We start from the raw sequence: 22,500 nt of genomic DNA on the forward strand, positions 1-22,500 counted from the left end.
CATTTACTGCTAACTCTAATCGGTGATTGCTACAATGCCATAAAATCAAATTAGGAAACTGATTCAAAAGTAATTGGGCCACGCCTGCTATTTTGCCAAGCATATTAGAAGCACCATCACATGCAAAAGACACCCAATTACGTAATAAAAAAATGTTGTCAAAACCAAAATCGTGTAAAGCACATATAAAAGAGTTTGCAATAGACGAGGCTTCTGTATTTGTTACTTCGATAAGATCAAAATAAATACTACTGACAATATTTATTTCTGGAATGTTCACTCTCAAGCAGATTGACAGAGCAGACTTTTTGCTCATCGTGGTAGATTCGTCTATCATAAACCCTACTTTATTATTGTTATGAAGAATATATTTTACAAGCTTTGTGCGCATTTCATTCGAAATGTGATAAACAATATCAGCGCATACGTGATCAGATTGTAAAATACGTCCCATGTCTAGACCATTTTCTACCTGTAATAATATTAGTTCTTTCAAATCAGAAAATGGACGATTCATTTTTGCAATGTGGTAAATAGTGCGAAATATGCGGTAGGTATTTTCTTGCTGATTGATCTGCATTTTTGAACTAAACATCTCTATGGTATTTTTTTTGGACTGAGAAACAATTTTAAAAGCCTTTTCGTGTGCAACTGATAGTTTATGGCTTGAAAGCTTTTTCCTCATTAATTGTTGTTTTTTTTCTTTTGTTTCGCCATACTTCTTAATGTTGCCAAGCGTCCACTCGCTAGCCAATTTTATTCCTTGAGATTTTTAGGCACCTAAATTATTTGCTGACTTACAAACAGAACAACCAAGACCTGTTAATGAAACTGTCAACCAGTCAAATGTTTTTAATTTCTCCTTCCACTGTAAATCAGACCAGTAATCTGGAAAAATACCATCACATTGAGGAAAGGATTGCCAATTTTCAATACTCGAAAAATCTGTCACTCCTTTATCTATTTCAGTGTCATTTTCCAAATTACTTTTAGAACTACCACTGCCTAACTTTCTTTTCCTTCCGCTTGCTAGCCATTTATCCATATTTATAAAAAGTAAATTTTTTTAAAATCATAACATTTAATGTTGAGTAAATCTACTGTGTACTATATTTTATTTCGCCAAAAATAACTCTGATACTTTAACGAAAAAGAAAAGCCAATGTTGCTTTTTGTTGCTTGGTAACTTTTTATTTAAAATACAAAAGAAAAGACGCAATGTTTTATAACTATCGATTTAGTTTTTGAACTTTCTACCGCAAATTTTTAAATAACAGCTGAGACTTTAGTTCATTTAAATTCGCATATTACCGCAAACATTAAATTGTTTTTACAAGTTTATTTATAGGAGGAAAATAAAATAAAATTTCCATTGATTTATTATGTACCGTGATGGCATCCCACCCCAAAATATGCATTAAAAAAGGAGTGGGTTGGTTTTCAAAATTTAAAAAGATAACGGGATGGGATCCCGCCTCACTTCGAGCATTGTATATATGTATATCAAGCCTTGTTAAGAATGGTTACGCAGCTCACATTTTGCTTGAGAAAAGGCGATTTGCCTTCGCGTTCAGCAGTTTTGCGTTATGCAAAAACTTACTTCTTAAAATATTTAAATTATCTTTTGAAATCGTTTATGTGACGTTTATTCAGAAGAAATAAAGTCGTATGTAAAAGCATTTAACCGCAACTGTAAACTAATAGATTCTTTGTTAAAGAAACAGTTTGTTTAATAATATTTTTGTTGTTAAAAATTAGTTTAAGAAAATAAAGTGTTTCAAGTTTTATCTTAAGGAACTAAATATATAAATTCATTTTAAATATAAAATTTTTTTTTTAATCATAATAGTTTACAAAAATAAACAATTTATTTTGATGTAAATATTTTAATAATAAGATATTTTATTTTAAGTTTATTGTCAATTCAATAACGTAAAGTTTTAATGACGTTTGCTTAATTTATGAAAATAAACTATGATCACAAATATGTTATAGGTAACTGATAAAACTATATATTGTTTAAAAACACTATTAAAAAGAGTTCACAAAATAAATAAGAAAAATTTAATAACAGTTAATAAAATAACCAAAAACAATCTGTAATATTATAAGAAAATAAACAAATATTTTGCTACATTTTATTAAAAAAATATTTTTTTAGAAATAAAATTTAGTTCATATTTGAAAAAAATGATAAAAATGATTTTTCAAATAAGAACTAATTTTTGTAAGTTTTGTTATATGAATATTTGCAACTTTTGTTGTAGTGAGAAAAAAAACTGTCTGTATGATTTTTAACGAGTTAATAAAATAACTTTAATTACAATGCGGTACTTGAAAATACCTTAGTGACGTAATATAACTTCTAACAATACAAAATATATTTGCTGAGTTAAGTTACTTTGAAATGGGGTACGCGTTTTTGTTAAGAAGCGAAATCTCGTAACAAGGCATATATATATATATATATATATATATATATATATATATATATATATATATATATATATATATATATATATATATATATATATATATATATATATATATATATATATATATATATATATATATATATATATATATATATATATATATATATATATATATATATATATATATATATATATATATATATATATATATATATATATATATATGTATATAGTATCGGACAAAACGAGTGCAACCAAATAATGCTAATTTAGTTTCTTTATATAAAAGTGCTGCATTTTTTCAATTTAGAGAAATAACTATGAACAAGAGACAAAGTTCATCAAGTTTTATTCATCACAAAGTTCATTATTTGTACACGAAAATTAATAAATTAATCAAAAGTATTAAAAAAGTTGATTTCCTTCTGGACAAAACAAGCGCAACTCGACAAAATGTTAACCAAGCTGTATTTCGCTATCAATATTTCGCGGCGAATTTTTTGTTGTTGATCACAGCCTTGCATCTTTGAAGCATAGATTCGATCAGGTGATCAATGAAACTTTGTGGAATCGCTGCCCAGGCCTTTTGGATTTGTTTAAACAGTTGATCCTTATTACGAACACCTTCACAAATAATTCTGCGGTTGACGATCTCCCACAGGTTCTCGAATGGGTTGAGATCCGGAGATTGAGGCGGCCAATCCATCACCGATAGGTGGTTTTCTTGAAACCACTGCTTGACTACTTTTGCAGTGTGTTTCGGATTGTTGTCTTGCTGAAAAACCCATTTTATTGGCATATTTTATTTAGCATGAGGTAACATAACATCTTTCATGATATTTTTATACATGAAACGGTCCATTATTTCATCGTTTCGATGTATTGGACCTAGACCACTAGCAGAAAAACACTTCCAGACCATTACATTGCCTCCACCATGCTTCACAGTCTTATGGCAGTAACATAAATTGAGGCATTTTCCGGCCGGTCAACGTACATGGCAAATGCCATCGCTCTCAATGATGTTGAACTTCAACTCATCACTCTGGATGCTTCTGAATGTTTCTGGATATTTTTGGATGCTACTGGATGCTTCCAGATGCTTCTTCTGGAAACTTCTGGAAGCTTCTGCATGCTTCTGGAAACTTCTGAATACTTCCTTTAATTATTAAAAAACTTCCGTGATGTTGACACGGACCAGACTTAAGAAAATGAAACAAACCAAAACAGTTACACTTGTTTTGTCCGCTGCAAAATGGCACTTGTCAACGAAATTCTGCCTGTGTGCTGTCACCTGATTGCTAATGTCATGGCATGCTATGACTTCAGACTCCTGAACTCTTTGCTGTGGTAGTATAGCTCGTTTCGTTTTTAAGACATGTAAAATTAGTAACACTTTTTAGCATTGTTCGATGTTGGTTACAAATGTTTTGTCCAATACTGTATATATATATATATATATATATATATATATATATATATATATATATATATATATATATATATATATATATATATATATATATATATATATATATATATATATATATATATATATATATATATATATATATATATATATATATATATATATATATATATATATATATATATATATATATATATATATATATATATATATATATATATATATATATATATATATATATATATATATATATATATATATATATATATATATATATATATATATATATTAGTTGGCCGGACCCTTAAAATGCTGATTTTTATAAGCCTATTTGACGCAGACTACTTTTGTACCTATTTCTTATTTACTTTAATATCTTTTGATGGAAAAATAATTTATTTAAAATTATTCTTAGAGTGAAAAAATGATTAACATTACATACAATAAACAAAAGTAAACTTTGTTAGGTTCTTCACAAAAATTAATAATATGTTTAGTTGAGTCTTCCTTTTAATTTTTAAATAATTTAATGTACTTAAAACAAGTTGAACTTGCTATATTAAATGTGGAGCCTCTAAATCTGTTCCAAAACCTCACACCTGACTGTAAACCTATAAAATCAATGTAATCTGAGGTAATAACTATTATCATTATTTTTCGTTACGAAACTGAAACTCTTTACATTAGAGGAACAATTGTAGGTAGATGACAGTAGCAACATCAATTTTTAAAAAAATTGAAAAAAGTTCCCCCACCTTTTTATTTTTTGTGTGCACGCATTGCACAGTTTGACTATCGATTTCAACTTCACACTGACTTTTTATATGACGTTCTATACTGCTTTTAAGCACATTCTAGTCAGCTGTTTCCATTTGTTTATAAACAAGACATTTTCAGATGGTTGCTAGTTTAGTAGTTTGTTAATGGATGCTGTTTATTATCTTTGTTTTGATCCCAGCTATATCGTGTGAAGTGTGAACACGTTTGAATATTTTTGTTTTCAGTGCAAGATTGTCAATAAAATGTCTAATAGAAAATCCAGCAACAGTGTAAAGTCAAACAGGTATATTTGGATGAAGAATCTACCCTCCTTTTCTAAACAGAAAAGGGATCCAAGTATTCCATCTGTTGAAAAGTTAACCAATCTCACACGGATGCCGACAAACCGTCAAATTCTTGGAAACTTCACTTTTCTGTTCAACAGCAAAAAACAGCGACTGGATTGAATCAAAATTATGATTACGGATGTAGAATTGCTCTGGAGGGAAATTCTAGACTTTCCACTGTTATCCAGCACACTCATCAGAAAGAAGCTCAATCGTATGATTGATCTATATGACAAAAACAAAAAGAAACCGTCTGATAAATTCCCTGTAACACTTTCTCAGTTATTCAATGTCACTAACGTTAATGGAGACTGGAAAAGCACGGAGGATAAAGAGGTCTACCAGAGGCATGTTACGAGTGGAGGAAAGATTGGTTATTCAATGGTCAAACAAGCCCCTTTGGAATCAATCCACCCAAGAAAACGAATCCGACTATTAACAACTCAACCTCAAGCCAGCTCTTCTCAATCCCAACCCACACAAACACATGAAAGTGACTCAGAATCTTCGGATTCTGAAACCTCTGATTCTTCACCCGAATTGCCAACCTCTTCTTCCACGTCATCTTCTACTGAATGCAAACCAAAATACCAAAGATCAAGCACTACAACAGCGAGTTTACTAATACTGAAAAACAACATTTCTACATATAAAGCACATGACGTTCTTGCAACCATTGCTGAACATGGTCATGATGTGCCGATTCCAAGTTAAGCGGGTGCCTGGAAACGAGTAATCTCTGAAGGACAGAGAATGAAAACCAAAATTATTTAAAAACTTCAAAGCAAAGATCCCTATTGTCTCCAGTTTGATGGTAAAAGAATGCAAGGGGAAGAGTATCAAGTCATTCTGCTGAAAAATTTGACAACCGAAATCAAACTCGGTATTCTTAAATGTGAGATTGGTTTTGTCGCGGCCATTCACAAGGAACTACATCAGCTAATTGATAAATACGATGCTTAGGAAAATATTTGCATGATAATCTGCGACACGACCGCAGTAAATACTGGTCGTTTGCACGGGATTGCAAAGCTCATACAGGATGATGTCTTGAGACAAGGGCTTTCAGAAGCCACAATATATTGGCTGTCAGCACCATGTGCTCGGCCTCCTTCTGAAGCATGTCATGGATTTTCTCATTCAAGAGCCAACGACCAAACCAGAACTCAACTATTCCTTCATTAACAAATTAACAGAAAACTATGTCTCTCTTCAGGCTGATTACCACCTCATTGCGACAGATAATGTTAACACAGGCAAGAACCCTGGATGGCGAGATGATTTTAAGTTCTTATATGAACTATGTCAGACATATTGTCATTACAAAACAACTTCACGTTGGCCTAGAATCAGCTGGAAGAAACTTCCAAATTTACACCAGGCAAGATGGAACTCACGTGCGATATATGCTATTATAGCATTATTTCTGATACCAGAGTGGCGCAGTATCCTCGCTTCAGCATGTGACTTCATCTGCTACGAATGGGCAAATGCTTGGTTCCATTTGCAACACTACAATGAAGCGTCCTTCAATGAACTGTTTACCTCACTCATGAAGATTAAATGCAAGAAAGCAGTTAAGTGTTTGGAGACGCATTGGTCAGTTGAAGAGTCATTAATTGACATTTCCAGATCTAACCAAATTGCTGAACGTGCTGTAAAACTAATGGAGGAACTTCATGCGAAATCAAGAAAAATTGAATTTTTTAATCTGATGTTCATAGCAAAAAACTACTTTTTAAACATTTCTTGTACATTTCGGACAAATTGCTAGCTGTTCTGTATCTTATTTGTTAATAAAAGTTACTTAGTTATTACTATTACTCTTTTGAATAAAGCAAAAAACACATGTCATTTAAAAAAAAATAATTACTTTTTCACTTTTTTCTTCTGAAGAGGAAGGGGGGGGGGGGGAAGTTTTTAAAAAAAAATCAAAAATGCAATTTATATTCTTCAACTACTCATAAACTTTTCTCAATTGCAAGTGGTTTCATAAAAAAAAATTTTTGTTATCACACTAATGCAAGCCTCAAAATCTTGCCTCATCAGAGCTGAAGACAGAAAATTTATTAGCTCGGAAGTACAACTCCTTTACAAAGAAGGAATAATTGAACTTTCAACCTCACCATGGAGATCACAATTGTTGTAACAAAAAAATGAAAGATCAAAAAAGTGCTCAGTCATAAATTATATTCAAACTAATAACTGTTTTACATATCTTGATGCCTACCCTCTACCACGAGTAGATGAACTTGTAAACAAAACATTGTAATATCGATACTTAAGTACCATTGCTTTGAAACCAGATCCCAATTAAACAAGAAGATTGCCTGTATACTCCCTGTGAAGCTAACGGAGGCTTACATTATTTCATGCGTATGCTGTTTGGTGTTACAAACAGAGTAGCTCAGATTCAAAGAATAATATATTTATAAATTAAATAACATTTATATAAATATATCAACGTTATGCAGAGATAATGATTTTTTAAATTGCAGTTGTTTAATGATGATTTTTAATATTTTTCTGAGTAATGATTTCAATTTTGATTGAAAACATTACTCAGAAAAATATTAAAAGTTTGATCAAATATAAAGTTTATGACTTGTTTACTTGTGGTTCTTTGATTTCTAGATAAATTGTAGATATAATTTTTTATAGAATAATATAAAATACTATGAAAAATGATTTTAAAATTTTAATTTTTGAGTGGGTCTTTTTAAAAAAAAAAAAGACTTCTATATACATTATACACAACTGTTCCATCTAAAACCTGCTAACTAAAATTGTCTGTTGATGTTTAAACATACTGATGTTTGGACATAACATTATATCGGTGGATCTTTAACGTTTGCATAAAACATATTTGTTTAGTATTATATAATATTATTTACATATGCTATACAATAAAATTGCACTGATTAAGAGTAACCTACTTGTAAAGTGTTGATTAATTGCAACCTATAAATAGTTATAAAACTGCTAGTTTTTCATTTTAATATACATTAAAGATAAATTATATATATACATTAAAACGAAAAACTAGCAGTTTTGTAACTATTTACACATTGCAATTTATATATATTTATATATAATTTTGTATAATTTATATATATTTATATATAATTTTGTATAATTTATATATAAATATATATATTTTATATATATATATAATATATATAATTTATACATACTTATATATAATTTATATATATTTATATATATTATTTACAGATTGCAAGGTATATATACCTTCAGTAGCTCAATGGTTTAGTGCACTGTCCTCAGTGTTGTTTTTCAGGACTTAAATCCATCTCTTAGCAAAATACATTTTTCAATTTTTTTAATCTTACCGTATATATTTATACCAAAAACATAAATATAGAAAAAAAAAGCTATACCTTTTATAATAAAATCTTAAAGTTTTCTTTTATTATACATATATTATACACAATCATTCAATATACCACCTGTAACTCAGCTTAAGACGTTTATATATAGAGACAATTGTACATAACACTATACTGTCACATTTTTGTGATTTAAAAAAAAAAAATAAAGTTATATAAGTAAACTCTCCATTCAATTAAATTGAATGGTTTTTACATAAAGATTTTTAAAGATAAAGAGTCATTATATATACATACATACATATATATATATATACATATATACATATATATATATATATATATATATATATATATATATATATATATATATATATATATATATATATATATATATATATATATATATATATATATATATATATATATATATATATATATATATATGATATATATATATATATAAATGCTTCAATAATTTAAAACATTATAATGTTTTCAATTTTTAAAAAAAAGGGTTGAAATACACTTTTTCGCAGTCAAGCAGCATATAATTTATATGCCGCTTGACAGTGAAAAGTATACAGATTTCAAGTTCGAGCTTGTTATAATTTTATGAAACAAGACAAGATTGTCAATTAAGCAAATTATTCAAAAGTTTTATAAGTCACTGCATCCAATTTTAACTTTGAAAGCTTAAATTTTCATGCATGACTGAGCAACTAGGCTCAAGGTAAAAACTGCCAAGATGCAGTTTAAGAAAATATGATTAATTTACTTGCCCATTTTCTGACAACTTACCAGTTTTTAACTCCTTTTAAGTTTTTCTAATGAAAAATAAAAAAACTTCAAAGAATTTTTTACTATTTAATTCATTTCGCTTCCTAAATGTAGATAAGTAAATTTGTTCATTAAACAACTTTATTTAAGAGTTTTATTTGCTAAAATCTTATATATACACATACACTAACATGTACATATCTCCAAACACACTAAACTCCCCTCAAGCTCTATAAAGTGAGCGTACTGTACACTCAAAACAAGTTTGTAAGGTCGCTTTACCTAGCTTCACAATTATTTGTTTTTACATATTGCTCTGTTATAAGATTGCAAGATCTACTTGAAACACCTTAATAACATAAAAATAAAAAAAAAAACCAGCAAAAAAAATGAAACAAAAAACTCTATTTAATAACTTTATTCTAGGAACACTAAAAAAAAGTGCACTTACGAATAAATGTATTGAAAAGTTTTTTGCATCTGCTCATGCTTATATTGTTTATTTCTGCAAATTTGTAATATAACTAAAACAGTTATAATAACAACCAGAACAGGAACTAAAACTGCAATGGTGATTATATATGATTTCTCTAAACAATAAAAATTAAAACATTTAAGGATATCTGATAACTATATATTTGACTAACATAAGCATTCAGTGAATGTTTCATTTGCTAGGTAAATAAGTTACACTTATAAAGAGAGTTTCGTTAATTAAGTTTTAATGGAGTTTTTAGGTTTAACAGTTTAATAGATTTTTATAATCTGTGGAATAATTTAAAATAGTCATGCACTTTAACACACACACACACACACACACACATATATATATATATATATATTGTATTTAACTCTATATATGTATATTGTATATAACTCTCTATATATATATTGTATATAACTTTATATATAAATATTAGGGATGCGCCGAAACCCGGTTTTTGGCCGAACACCAAGTCCGAACGTTCGGCCATAAAATTTTAGCGAACACCGAACGGTTCGGCAACCGAACCTTTACTATTTTTTAAAAAAGGCATTCGTTTTGAAAAACTGTGTTATTAAACATTTAACATTTTATAGTGTTATTAAAAATTTGTTAAAACATTAGTAAGGGTTTATAAATTTTATTTGAAAAATTATAAAGTAACTTTGAAAAGTTAATTTATTAGTGGATGATTGTTTGTGGTGTAAAGAAAATAAATGTTAACATTTTTATTTGTAGTGTAAATAAAATTGATAACAATTTTTTTTGAAAAAATAATACAATTATTAAAGTTAGGTAATATAAATAAATGTATAACATGTAACCTATTGGATAAAATAACATAATATGTAACATGTTTGTTATATTTTAAGATATATTTACACAGTTTAAATTTAAAATGCTTTATTTTTGGTTGAACTTCTTTTTTATAATTTAGAAAAATATTTTAATCTTGTAAAAGTATAAAACAATGTCTTCCGAAAAAATGTCTTTTAAAAGTACTGTGAGGAAATACTTTGAAGTTTCTAAGAAAGACATTCGTTTTGTATCTGCCTACTATGCAAAGCAATACTCTAGAGGTGGGTATTGTCCAAAGACATTTACCACTAGTGAAATTAGGCGCCATTTAAAAAAAAACACCTTGTGGAATATGTATTGGCTGAAAAATAGTCTGATAAAAAAAAAATTATTGAAACATCGACTGTTTCTACATCAAGTAATTCAGAAATAAAAAAACAATTAACATTAGTAGAGAGTGTTAATAAAAAAAGGTCGCGGAATATTAATGACCATAGAGCAATCAAGATTCACAATCGCATTGGAGAAATGATGGCATTGGATATTCAACCATAGACAATTGTAGAAGATCTTGGTTTTAGAAAACTAATTGAAGAGATATGCCCTAATTACCAAATACCCAGTAGGAGTTACTTTAGTGAAAATATTGTTCCACAAATATATTTCTGTAACCTATTTAATTCAATCAAGAGTAATATATCTTCTGCCAGTTATATCTCCCTTACAACTAATATTTGGACAGCAAATAATTTAAATGTTGCCTTCATAAGCATGACAGCACACTGGCTCAATAATGAATTTTCCCAACAGAGAGCAGTACGCAGAGTTATGCATTTTCCAGAAAGTCATGCAGGAAAAAATATAAGTGAGTATTTACATAAAGGTTTGCTAAGTTTTGAAACTCCACACACAAAAATTCACATTGTTTTACGAGATAATGCTACCAACATGGTAGCTGGCGTTAGAGACAGTGGTTTTAAGTCAATTCCATGTTTTATACATACAATACAGTTATGCATACATGACTCAATTTTGTCACAACATTCTGTGAAAGAAATTTTGGTTTGTTGCAAACGTCTGGCAACATATTGGAATGGTGAAATTCACCAACAGCAGCAGCAATTCAGGAACAACTTGGTATAAGTAAGCATAGGTTAATACAAGATGTTACTACAAGATGGAATAGTTCTTACAATATGATTGAAAGGATGCTTGATCAAAGAGTTCCTTTGGCAACTTATACAGCTGATCATGCTACCCAATCAACATTAAATTCATTCCAATGGGGCTTTTTAGATAAAGTTTTTCATATTTTAGAACCATTTAAAACTTTAACCGTTAATCTCAGCAAATGTGAGGCATTTTTATCAGATGTTATTCCTTCGATTATGGCTCTTAAAGTATTTTTTAATCAAGCATTAGTTTGTGAGGCTTATTAAGTATAAATACTTTAGTTGAAAAATTGAAAGAGTCAGTAGACAAAAGACTGAGTATATTTTTACATAAGTATTTATGTCTTTCCACTTTTTGTGACCCTAGATATAAATTAATGTATCAAAAGGAAGATGAGAATGTAATAAAAAATTGGCTAAATGAGCAGATGCAAGAAATCCAGCCACATAATTTAGAACTTGAATCCTCTGATTCTGATTGTGAAGAACCCACAGTAAGTGACACAAATGAAGTGTTTGTGAAACCATCGTATCCAGAATTTAATGAATGTTTTCGGCTAGTTTCCAAACTGACAACTATAAATGAATGTGATTCCAATTTTTCAATTACTAAAGATAGCAAAAGGTTTAAAAGATCACACTCTAATGTGCAAATGATCAGTATGGAGATTGAGGAGTATTTAAAACTCCCTCTTGTTATGGAAAAAGAAAATCCTCTTTTATGGTGGAAAAATTGTGGAAACTCTTTAAAAAATTTAAAGAAAATAGCCCAAAGGTTTTTTTCAGCACCACCTTCTGTTAAAAGTGAAAGACTTTTTAGTACAGGTGGCAACATTTATGAACCAAGTAGAAACAGACTATCACCAGAAAGTGGTGAAAAATTAATGTTTATACGTTATAACTTGAGGGCAACGAGTGATGATTGATTTTCATGTTTTTGACATTTTATTTTTCTGAAATAATGATTTGTGATTGTTATTACTATTACATTATACAATTATACAATAATAACAAAATACTTAATTGGAATGTTATTATGGAACTCTATAATAATGTTTTTTCCTAAGTTTGTTTTTTTCAAATATTTTGTATCTGTTAAACCAGTTAAGTAGCAAGCTTGTAAGAAACTTTCTCTGTAGAGAAATTTATTTATTTTACCACAGCAACAATAGGCATCACGTTTAACAAACTTAAGTTCAATAAAATATCTTTTTCGTTTAAATTCCTATTTGTTATTTTAAGATTAACAAATGGTGATTTTATAATATTAGATTTTTGTGATGAACTAAATAATACTCAATTGATGCAGGGAGTAGAGGGTCTGCAGAAGGGGTATTTATTTTACAATTAATTTAGTTGAGTAATAGTTTTGGTAAACCTGTTATTCCATTTGGTCAGATTAAATTTATTCTGTATTGAAAATATATAATAAAATTTAAACCAAAACTGTATTGAAATTCATTTATAAAATCATATGTCCTTCTATGTTTAATTGGTACGCTTTTTTTAATAAAAACTTTATCCATTTAAACCGTAGCTATGGTATGAGTTAAATTTTATTTATATTTAGATAAATTTATGATGAATTCCAAATTTGCATTAATGGCAGAACATTTGCTTAGGTTCGGCCAAACCGAACATTCGGCAAAACAGCCGAATGTTCGGCGCATCCCTAATATATATATATATATATATATATATACATATATATATATATATATATACATATATATATATATATATATATATATATATATATATATATATATATATATATATATATATATATATATATATTGTACATATTGATATTTAAAACTGCTTACCCCTGAAGATTACTTTAAACTGCTAAAAGGAAACATCACAAAAACATACACAAAAAGCCTCCAAAAACTAGAAAATTCAATCAATCTTGAAGCAAAAAGCGTAGTAACTAAACTAAATATAAACAAACAAATCAATAAAATTGTCAGAAGCATTCATTACATTATTGCCACCTAATAAATCCAGCAAAAAGTGAACTCGGTGTAGTCAGCAAAACACACCTAGATAAATCAACAAGGGAATTAAAAAAATAAATTAAAACTAAATCAATGGAAAAACACAGCTGAAGTAATTGAGTGGTTTACAAACATAAGCCACAAGCAACACTGTGTATTTATAATAAAATGACATTAATGAGTTTTTCTTATCCATAACAAAAGACATACTAAACAACGCTTTATATTTGCAAAACATTTTAGGGAAAGTATGCTTACATGCAACGTGGGTATAACTTATATTTAAAATAAACATGTATGCAGAAAATAATATGCCATATGCTGATGTATACAAATTAAACTTATGCATGAGCGTGAAAGCGCAATGGATGCAACTTTTACATCTATGCCACATTTTATATCTTGTTTTTACACCTGCAAATTCTTTTTCTTCTACATTCTGTTTTTTTTTTGTTTTTGTTTTCATTCTCATCATTATTGTTTTTTCTTTCATTAGTGAGTGAGTACATTTTTTTTTTTTTCTTTTTTTTTTTTTGTTTTGTTATTCACCTCCTCAAGGCCAAGAAGGCCACTACAGATGAGGAGGCTACTTAATAGTGGTTATAACCCTCTCTCAACTCTATAACTCCGAAACACGAACCTTGACAAACAAGGCCGCTGCGCGGAGAAACAAGTTGAGCGCGGTACTACCAGGGACGTGGTGGGGATCGAACTCGGAGCCTCTTGCTTGTAAAGCAAGCGCTTTACCACTACACCACTACCGCATGTCTGATAGAGTGATAGAAATTGATAGAGTGATAGAAAGTGATAGAGTGATACATGTCTGATAGAGTGATAGAAAAGTTTAGCTGCAATAATTTTAATCTTTGTTATGTTGCCAACATTTTGTTTATAATACACTGATTTTACTAAAATATCAAGTTTGTTGATGTTTAAAGTTTGTGAATTCAATGACCTGAGATTTCCTTTAAAGTTCTTAATGAGTCAATTTTTCCTGTCTTTGCTGTTGGGCAGGAGGATTTGGTGGATGCAGACCATCTTATAAGAAAGGAAGGAAGGGAGAAGAATTTTTGGTACTGTGGATCTAAATTCTTTTTAAATTATCTAAAAGGGGGTAATCACTCCATCGTCATTCCCTCTCCTATGGACTGCTCTTTACTATGCATTAAAATTTTTTCTTTTCCTTGAGTTTTCACAATGATAATTGCATTTTGGAATATTATAAACTTAAAAAAACAAAAACACTTAAAATTGTGTTGAATTTATTCGCGTTTTAATGAATTCATTTCTTTTACTATTGCTTGCTTGAGTATATTCTATTCTAGTTAATGAAAATCTCTTTTCTGCAGGGATATAAAAATTGTCTTCTCTATGTTTTTTTCTTTACATATATATACATATATATATATATATATATATATATATATATATATATATATATATATATATATATATATATATATATATATATATATATATATATATATATACATATATATATATATATATATATATATATATATCTATATATATATATATATATATATATACATATTTATGTATATATATATATATATATATATATATATATATATATATATATATATATATATATATATATATATATATATATATATATATATAACATATATATATATATATATATATATTTTTTCTTTTAGATTATTCACCTCCCCAAGGCCTGAGAGGGGCCACTACAGTCGAAGAGGCTACTCATTTTTTTTTTTTTTTTTATGTTTTTTATTATTTATTTTTTTAGTTGTTATTCGTGGTGCAACCCTCTCTCAACCATTTAACTCCGAAACACGAACCTTGCCGAGCAAGGCCGCTGCGCGGAGAAACTAAGTTGAGTATATATGCATATATATACTAAGTATATATATGCATATATACATCTTTATATATATGTATATATATTAGGGTACGTCATACTAAAAAATGTTTGAAAATTAAATTTAGGGAGTGATTTTATTATGGGTTGGGGTAAGTTAAGCAATATTCAACCAGAAAAAATTTTAATTTTTTTTTTTTTGTGTAAAAGTTAACTTGAAAAATGTAAAAAAGCGAATAAAAATGCGACTTAAAAGCGTTAAAAAATACAACAAAAAATTAACAAAACCTTACTAATGTATTCTAAATTTTTGATTATCCAATTTTTAATAAGTCCATTTGTTGTTGTAATCTATGAATTATAGAACACAGTTACTTAGTACTTGTTATTTGCTTTGCGTTAGTAGTGAATTTCATAGTGTATATTTCAATATCAAAAAGTTGCAATATTTGTTGCATTTTATTTGTGGTTTTTCATTATAATTGTTTTCGTTTTACAGTAAAAAATAAATAAACTAGAATATTGTGCTATGGAGAGTTTAAAATTGAAACAAACTAGACATTCTTCTACAACTAATTTAACTAAGTATCTTGGATTTGGAAAAGATTGGTTGGAAACAGAAGTTCCTACACTGAGAGATGTACTAAGGAAAGGTCTAGAAATTCAGAAATGTTTGCTTCTTTCTGATGATCTTGATAGGTGAGTTTTTTGAAACGATATTGCAATATAATATAAACAATATAATAGAATTTTAGTGGGCACAGGACGTCTAATAACATCCATAGAACATCCAGTAGACATCTTGACACCCGATGGGCGTCTTGGCCATTCAAAGGACGTCCAAGTATTAGATAGTTCAAGTATTTCAAATGACAATGTTAAAACAGTTTAAATTTTATGTTTTTTTAGGAGATGTCATCTACCTATAAAAGAAATATCAGTGGTATTGGCAGACTTGGTATTGAAACAATGGTCTCAATCCTTTGTTTAAGACCCCTGTTGTCATATCTCAAAAAACGCTGTCAGATAAAATTTTAACTGCCTGGCATAAATTTAGAGACATTTGTAATCAAAAAGAAACAAAAGAAAAAACTGTCAAATTGTGGGAAGGTAAGCTGGACAAATTGTTAGATATAACAAAATGTAGGTGTAACATTTTACTTTGTTCAGATGAAAATTCTCCTTGTAAGGAAGTTAAAAATTGTTCTGCAGGAGTTCATATTTTATGCAATTGCTCTAAAGCTATCAAGTTGCCACAACTTGATTTACTACGGCTCGAATCTCAAAAAGATAAGGTTGGTGAAAAATCAGGCTACCAAATATATCAACTAGACAAGGAAGAAACAGAAAGACAGGTTAAAGCAGTGAAACGTAAAATATAAACAGATATTGCATCTAAAGAAAAAAAAAAAAATTTGATTAAAAAACCTCACATTAATACACAGGTTCAAATTGAAAACATTGAAGACAAAGCTTATGAATCAGTGGGGCATGATTTATATCAAGAAACTTCACCTTAAAAAATTAAAGATGTAAACGAAGAATCCTCAGAAGACAACTCCAATAACATCAAACAAAAAACTTCCCCATTTATTACCATTAAACAAAACTACATGATTAGATCCCTAATACAGCACTAGCATCTCTTCGATTTGACATATCTCCTGCTGCTACATCTGCAATTGTATCTGCTTTTCTTCAAGATTTGATCAAATCAAATTACCCGACTCCAAAAATGGCTAGTTTAGCATGTGATCCTAAGATTTGGAGAGCCAGACAAGAGGTTATGGCTAAAACTAGAGTTTTGTCAGAAAAAATAATTATTGAAGCTCCTATCAAAGGCATATTTGTAGATGGAAGAAAAGATCCTACTCTAGTTTTGATTGAAGATTCAATTACTAAAGTGTTTTGTCGAAGAACAGAAAAGCAAGAGAACATAAGTGTTACTTCTGAACCAGATGGAAGCTATTTGACCCATTACACACTTTCAAAGGGTCCAAATAAACCAGCTAAAGAAGCTGCAATTGGTCTTTATAACTGGTTGGTTCCTAGAGGAATTGATCAAACTATAATTGTGATCGGATCAGATTCTACAAATTCAATGACTGGATCTAGTAACAACGGCGGACTATTAACTCACCTGGAGAAAGTTATTGGAAGAAATTGTTTTTGGTCAGTTTGCATGTTACATACCAATGAGCTACCTTTAAGACACCTGATTGCAAATCTTGATGGACCTACAAACTCCAAAGATGGATTCAAAAGGCCTATAGGCAAACTATTATCAAAAGTAAATCAATTAAAACGACTAGAAAAGTTTGACCCGATTAGACAGATGGAACCTTTAATTAAAATTCCGTCAGCCGATGTTCACTAAGCTACAAGTTAGTTTTTTGTCTTGAATCAGGTATCTTGAATCATTCACTTGTCAACAGAAAATGTGGCAATCTTTGCCATAGCAGGTGGCTCAAAACCGGTCAAGCAATTCTTTGGCTTTACATTAGTGACCATGGCCTGGAAGGTGATATTTAAAAAAATCTAAAAGTTCTTTCTCAGTTTGTGGCTCAGTATACTTTCATAATAGGTTTAGAATCAAGGTAAAGCACTCTATTGTTGATGGGCCTCATCATCTAATCAAACTTCTTTATCTATTAAGAGGTCAAACAGTCGAAGTTATGGTTTCCGTTAGTAAGTCTGTTCAAAATGGTGCATTTCATGCTCATTCTGAGTCTCTCCTTATTTCTCTTCTTGCAAGCTCATCAAATAAAAATAGAGCTTTTGCAGTCAAGACGATTATGAAAGTTAGGGAAGATTCAGAGCAAGGTGATGTAAGTGTAAGAAACCGAAAAAAAACTACACTTAACTTTGATGCTATGACTCTCCTTGAACTCATTGACTGGAGTAATAAACAAATCTTGAAATTTTACATGTAATATGACGAAAAAAGATTTACAAAAAGTAATTGATTCTCCTATGGAAGTACCTTACTATCCTCTCCACACCCAGTCTTGTGAAAGAGTTGTTAAACAAGTGACTGAAGCAGCAGCTGCTGTTTGTGGTTTTCAGAGGCGTGATGGTTTTATTAGAGCAAGAATTGAGCACAGAGATGTGGTTCCAAATCTGAAATCCAAGAAAGATTTAATCAAACTGTTTAGTTGATATTCAAGCTTTATTTTAGTGAAAATTTTATTTTCCATAAAAATATGTTTTTTTTTAAACATTTTATGTAATAAAAATATATTTGGAAAAATCCGTGTGCGTCCACAGAACATTTTGGTGTTTCACATATAACAGTTGCAGGAAATTTATCTGCTGGTTTTAAATTTCAAGTTGCTCTTTTTTAGAGCTCAACATCTTCACTCATGAGGGCAAATGAAATAAAAAGCACGAGCAAATTATTTCTGTGTTTTTATTTCCAGACTTTTTTGGTGCCATTTTTTGCAAAACATTCTCATTTGACATAAGCATAAACATAAACTTAAGTTTAGAGTTGCAAATTGCTGATGTTGTTACGTAAAACATTTAAAACAATTTTGTGGGTATTCATGGACAAATCTAAGACAAAACTCTAGTTTTTACCTAACTTGCTTGGTTTTTAGTACGGTAAAAAGTATTTTTTCAAATCAATAATGCATATATATATATATATATATATATATATATATATATATATATATATATATATATATATATATATATATATATATATATAATATATATATGTATATATATATATATATTTTTTTTTTTTTTAGATTATTCACCTCCCCAAGGCCCGAGGGGGGCCACTACAGTCGAGGAGGATACTCATTTTTTTTTTTTTTTAATATATTTTTTTTTTAATATATTTTTTTTAGTCGTTATTCGTGGTGCAACCCTCTCTCAACTCTTTAACTCCGAAACACGAACCTTGCCGAGCAAGGCCGCTGCGCGGAGAAACTAAGTTGAGCGCGGTACTTCCAGGGACGTGGTGGGAGTCGAACTCCGAACCTCTCGCTTACAAAGCGAGCGCTCTTACCACTACACCACTACCGCACTATATATATATATATATATATATATATATATATATATATATATATATATATATATATATATATATACATATATATATATATATATATATATATATATATATATATATATATATATATATATATATATATATATATATATATATATATATATATATATATATATATATATATATATATATATATATATATATATATATATATATATATATATATATATATATATATATATATATATGAAGAGCACAATGGAAAAAACAGCAGAGTCACATTTTTCACATTTTGAGAAAACCTAAATTAAAGGTTTGAAACCTTTTTATTACAAATTATGTGAGAAACTGTCAATTGTTTTAATTTTTAAGGGAAGGTCATCCATTTAAGCATCAAATTTTAAAAAATAAATATTCTGAAAATCATGTTAGCTCATGGAAAATTTTGTTTTTTCAAAATGTGTTCAGATTGGACTCTGCTGTTTTTTCCGTTGATTAGGACTTTGCCTGTTTTTCTATTGTAACACATAAGAAATAACTATATAAAACCATTATATTTTAAAATTTTTTTATTTTAAACAAATAAAAAAATAAAAAATGCATGAACATTCACTGGTCTTGACCCTCATCTTCAACTTTATCGTCATACGGCAGAGCATCATAGAATGCCTCATTGGTGGTAAATTTTTTGAGGACTTGGAGGTCTTTGTACTTTGCAGCTGATATAGCCAGTCTGTCTTCATACAAAGCTACTGGCACTGCTGTGCATACTGAAAAATTGTTTTTTCTCGTTAGAACAATGATGTTTGTTTTCAAGAAAATACCGTTCCACGAGTCTCTGTGACAAACGGTCCCTGGACCTTCATCCTTGTTAAAAACCATTTCCCGAATAGGGCGCGTGGGGAACGGGCGCGTGGGGCAGCCTTTCTTATACAATGGCCTTAGAAAGCAGGAGAAGTTTTTGACCAGATCCTGTTTAACATCAGTCACGTTAAATGGTGTAGGATGTTTTCGTGCTTCACTAAATATTTTTATCCAGTCTTCTGGAACACTAGCACTAGACTTTGTATTTACTGGACCCATGTCCCTGTCACACTCCATATAAGAATGTCCGCGCTCAGGGAATGTCACTGTCACTGAGGTAAACCTTTTTCTATGGTGCACCATATAATCTAAAAACCGAATCAGGGTAAAGTTCTTATTCTGTCCTGAGCAGGAATCGCAGAATAGTTCAAGGTGAGTAACCTCTTCGCTGACCTTGGTTGTGATGTGGTCATACAGGAAAGAAGCCACCTCATCTGAACCTTTCCTAGCGACAGTCTCATCATAGCAGTAAAGAAAAACATCATCAGTTGATAGTTGGTGAATGTTAAATGATTGGTATGTGAGCTTTCTGTTGTAGTAAAAGTCATTGGTGGACTTGTTGGGTAGGTTGACATTTTTTTGGTAGTCAAACGTAAAGGCCTCAAGATGAGGTGTAATCTTGGCCCTTCGCTTAGCGTCTCTTTTTCTCCGGTAGAATGTGTCAGCCTTTCGCTGGTGGAGATCTTTTTGAAATTTTAACTGCTTCAGGTCCCTTATGAGGACTTCATTTGTTGGGTCTGATTCAAGAGTCTTTGTAGCAATTTCTATTTTTGCCAAGAACTGGTCGCAGGCTGAGCAAGTGTCGGTTCTTGGGTACCCAAAGCCAATGTTAAAATCGTTGTTGAATATAAGCCTGTATGACTCATACACTAAACTGTCTCCTGGCCACATCTCTTGATATAAATCAAACATCTTGGAGATGCTGAGTTCTTCTGGCAGGTACAGCCGTCTCGTCTTTTCTTGTGAGTAATGAGACTGCCGACCCCTAAACGAAGAGATGTGGTCTCTTATTCTCTGCCGCAGTTCATCAGATATTTTGTGATGACTGCCATGCTTTCCTCGTCCATCAACAGGAGGCAGGCCTGGGGTGAGTAAAAAAAAATTAAAAAAAAATTAAAAAAAAGTTATAAAAATACATGTTCAAGAATAACAGCACTCTTTATGAATTTCAACATTTCTTTTTAAATATTGAAAAATATTAATACATATACAAGAAAGGATTATAGAAAAATGTGCATTTTTTTTACATTAGCTATGATAAGAAAAAATAGCTAATGAAAAAATTTATTCCACAAACTGAAGCAAAAAACTATTGCTAATAGTATAAATTACCTGTAGTAGCAAGACTTCTCTTGATAGTCTCAAGTCTCCCTTTCTTAATTCCAAAGATGGAGATGAAGGCTTGAAAGCAAACATAGGCAAATGAATCTGGGTCAACATCATCTGTACTCTTCAGGAATACTTTATAGTGATAGCTGTGACTGTTTGCACTTTTAGGCTCTTCCTTTCGAGGTCTTTTTCGGCTGATCTCCGCGACTGTGATCAGTGAAGCAAGATAGGAATCCTGTAAAAAGAAGCAATATAAGATTATTAACGCAACCGGTCACACATCTTTGGAAACACAAGCATTTTTATAAAATTTAAAAATATATAAGCCTACCTAGTTTGTTAGAATTAACAAATTTCACTGCTTTGTGCTAGGACCTACTCAGAAAGTTGAACATAATAGAATGATCGATTTTATCAAGAATTGTCTATAGATAGTTGAACATAATGGAATTATCGATTTTATAAAGAAGTTTTTTTTTATTAGATAGACGTCTAGGCTTGTTGGTATGCTGCGTTCAAATAGAACAATGAACTGTGATATTGGGTCCACCCCACTAAAAAACTAAGTTAAAAATGCCTATTAAACATACAATACCAGCCTTGGGTATCATAACACAGTAATACAACCAGATGTCTACCATGGCTATGATTCAGATGTACAGGTCTAGCTATTCTAGACCTAACTAAATTTGAATAAAAATGAGAATGAGAAACTCTTTGTCTTATTTAATCAACATGTTCATGGTGGAATAACAGGTGCATTAAAATTATGAATCTAGGTCTAGACCTAAATCTAGAGCTAGTATTATAAATAAAAAAATAGTCTAGAACTATATTTAAAGAGTTTGATTTAAAACTTAAAAGAAGAACTCACTTG

The 22,500-nt window shown here is 29.7% G+C and overlaps 1 protein-coding gene across 2 annotated transcripts in view; it reads right to left on the minus strand.

Moving 5' to 3' along the window:
* The window catches only part of LOC136079519 (uncharacterized), a 226,572-nt gene that overhangs the window by 34,049 nt on the left and 170,023 nt on the right, over positions 1–22,500 (minus strand). For both annotated transcript variants that reach the window (XM_065795263.1, XM_065795264.1), the window contains one exon: positions 9,552–9,690. In XM_065795263.1, coding sequence (XP_065651335.1) covers positions 9,552–9,690 — 139 coding nt within the window. The remainder of the gene's footprint in view (positions 1–9,551; positions 9,691–22,500) is intronic.

Source organism: Hydra vulgaris, chromosome 04 (assembly GCF_038396675.1).
Source record: "Hydra vulgaris chromosome 04, alternate assembly HydraT2T_AEP".
Classification (NCBI taxonomy): domain Eukaryota; kingdom Metazoa; phylum Cnidaria; class Hydrozoa; order Anthoathecata; family Hydridae; genus Hydra; species Hydra vulgaris.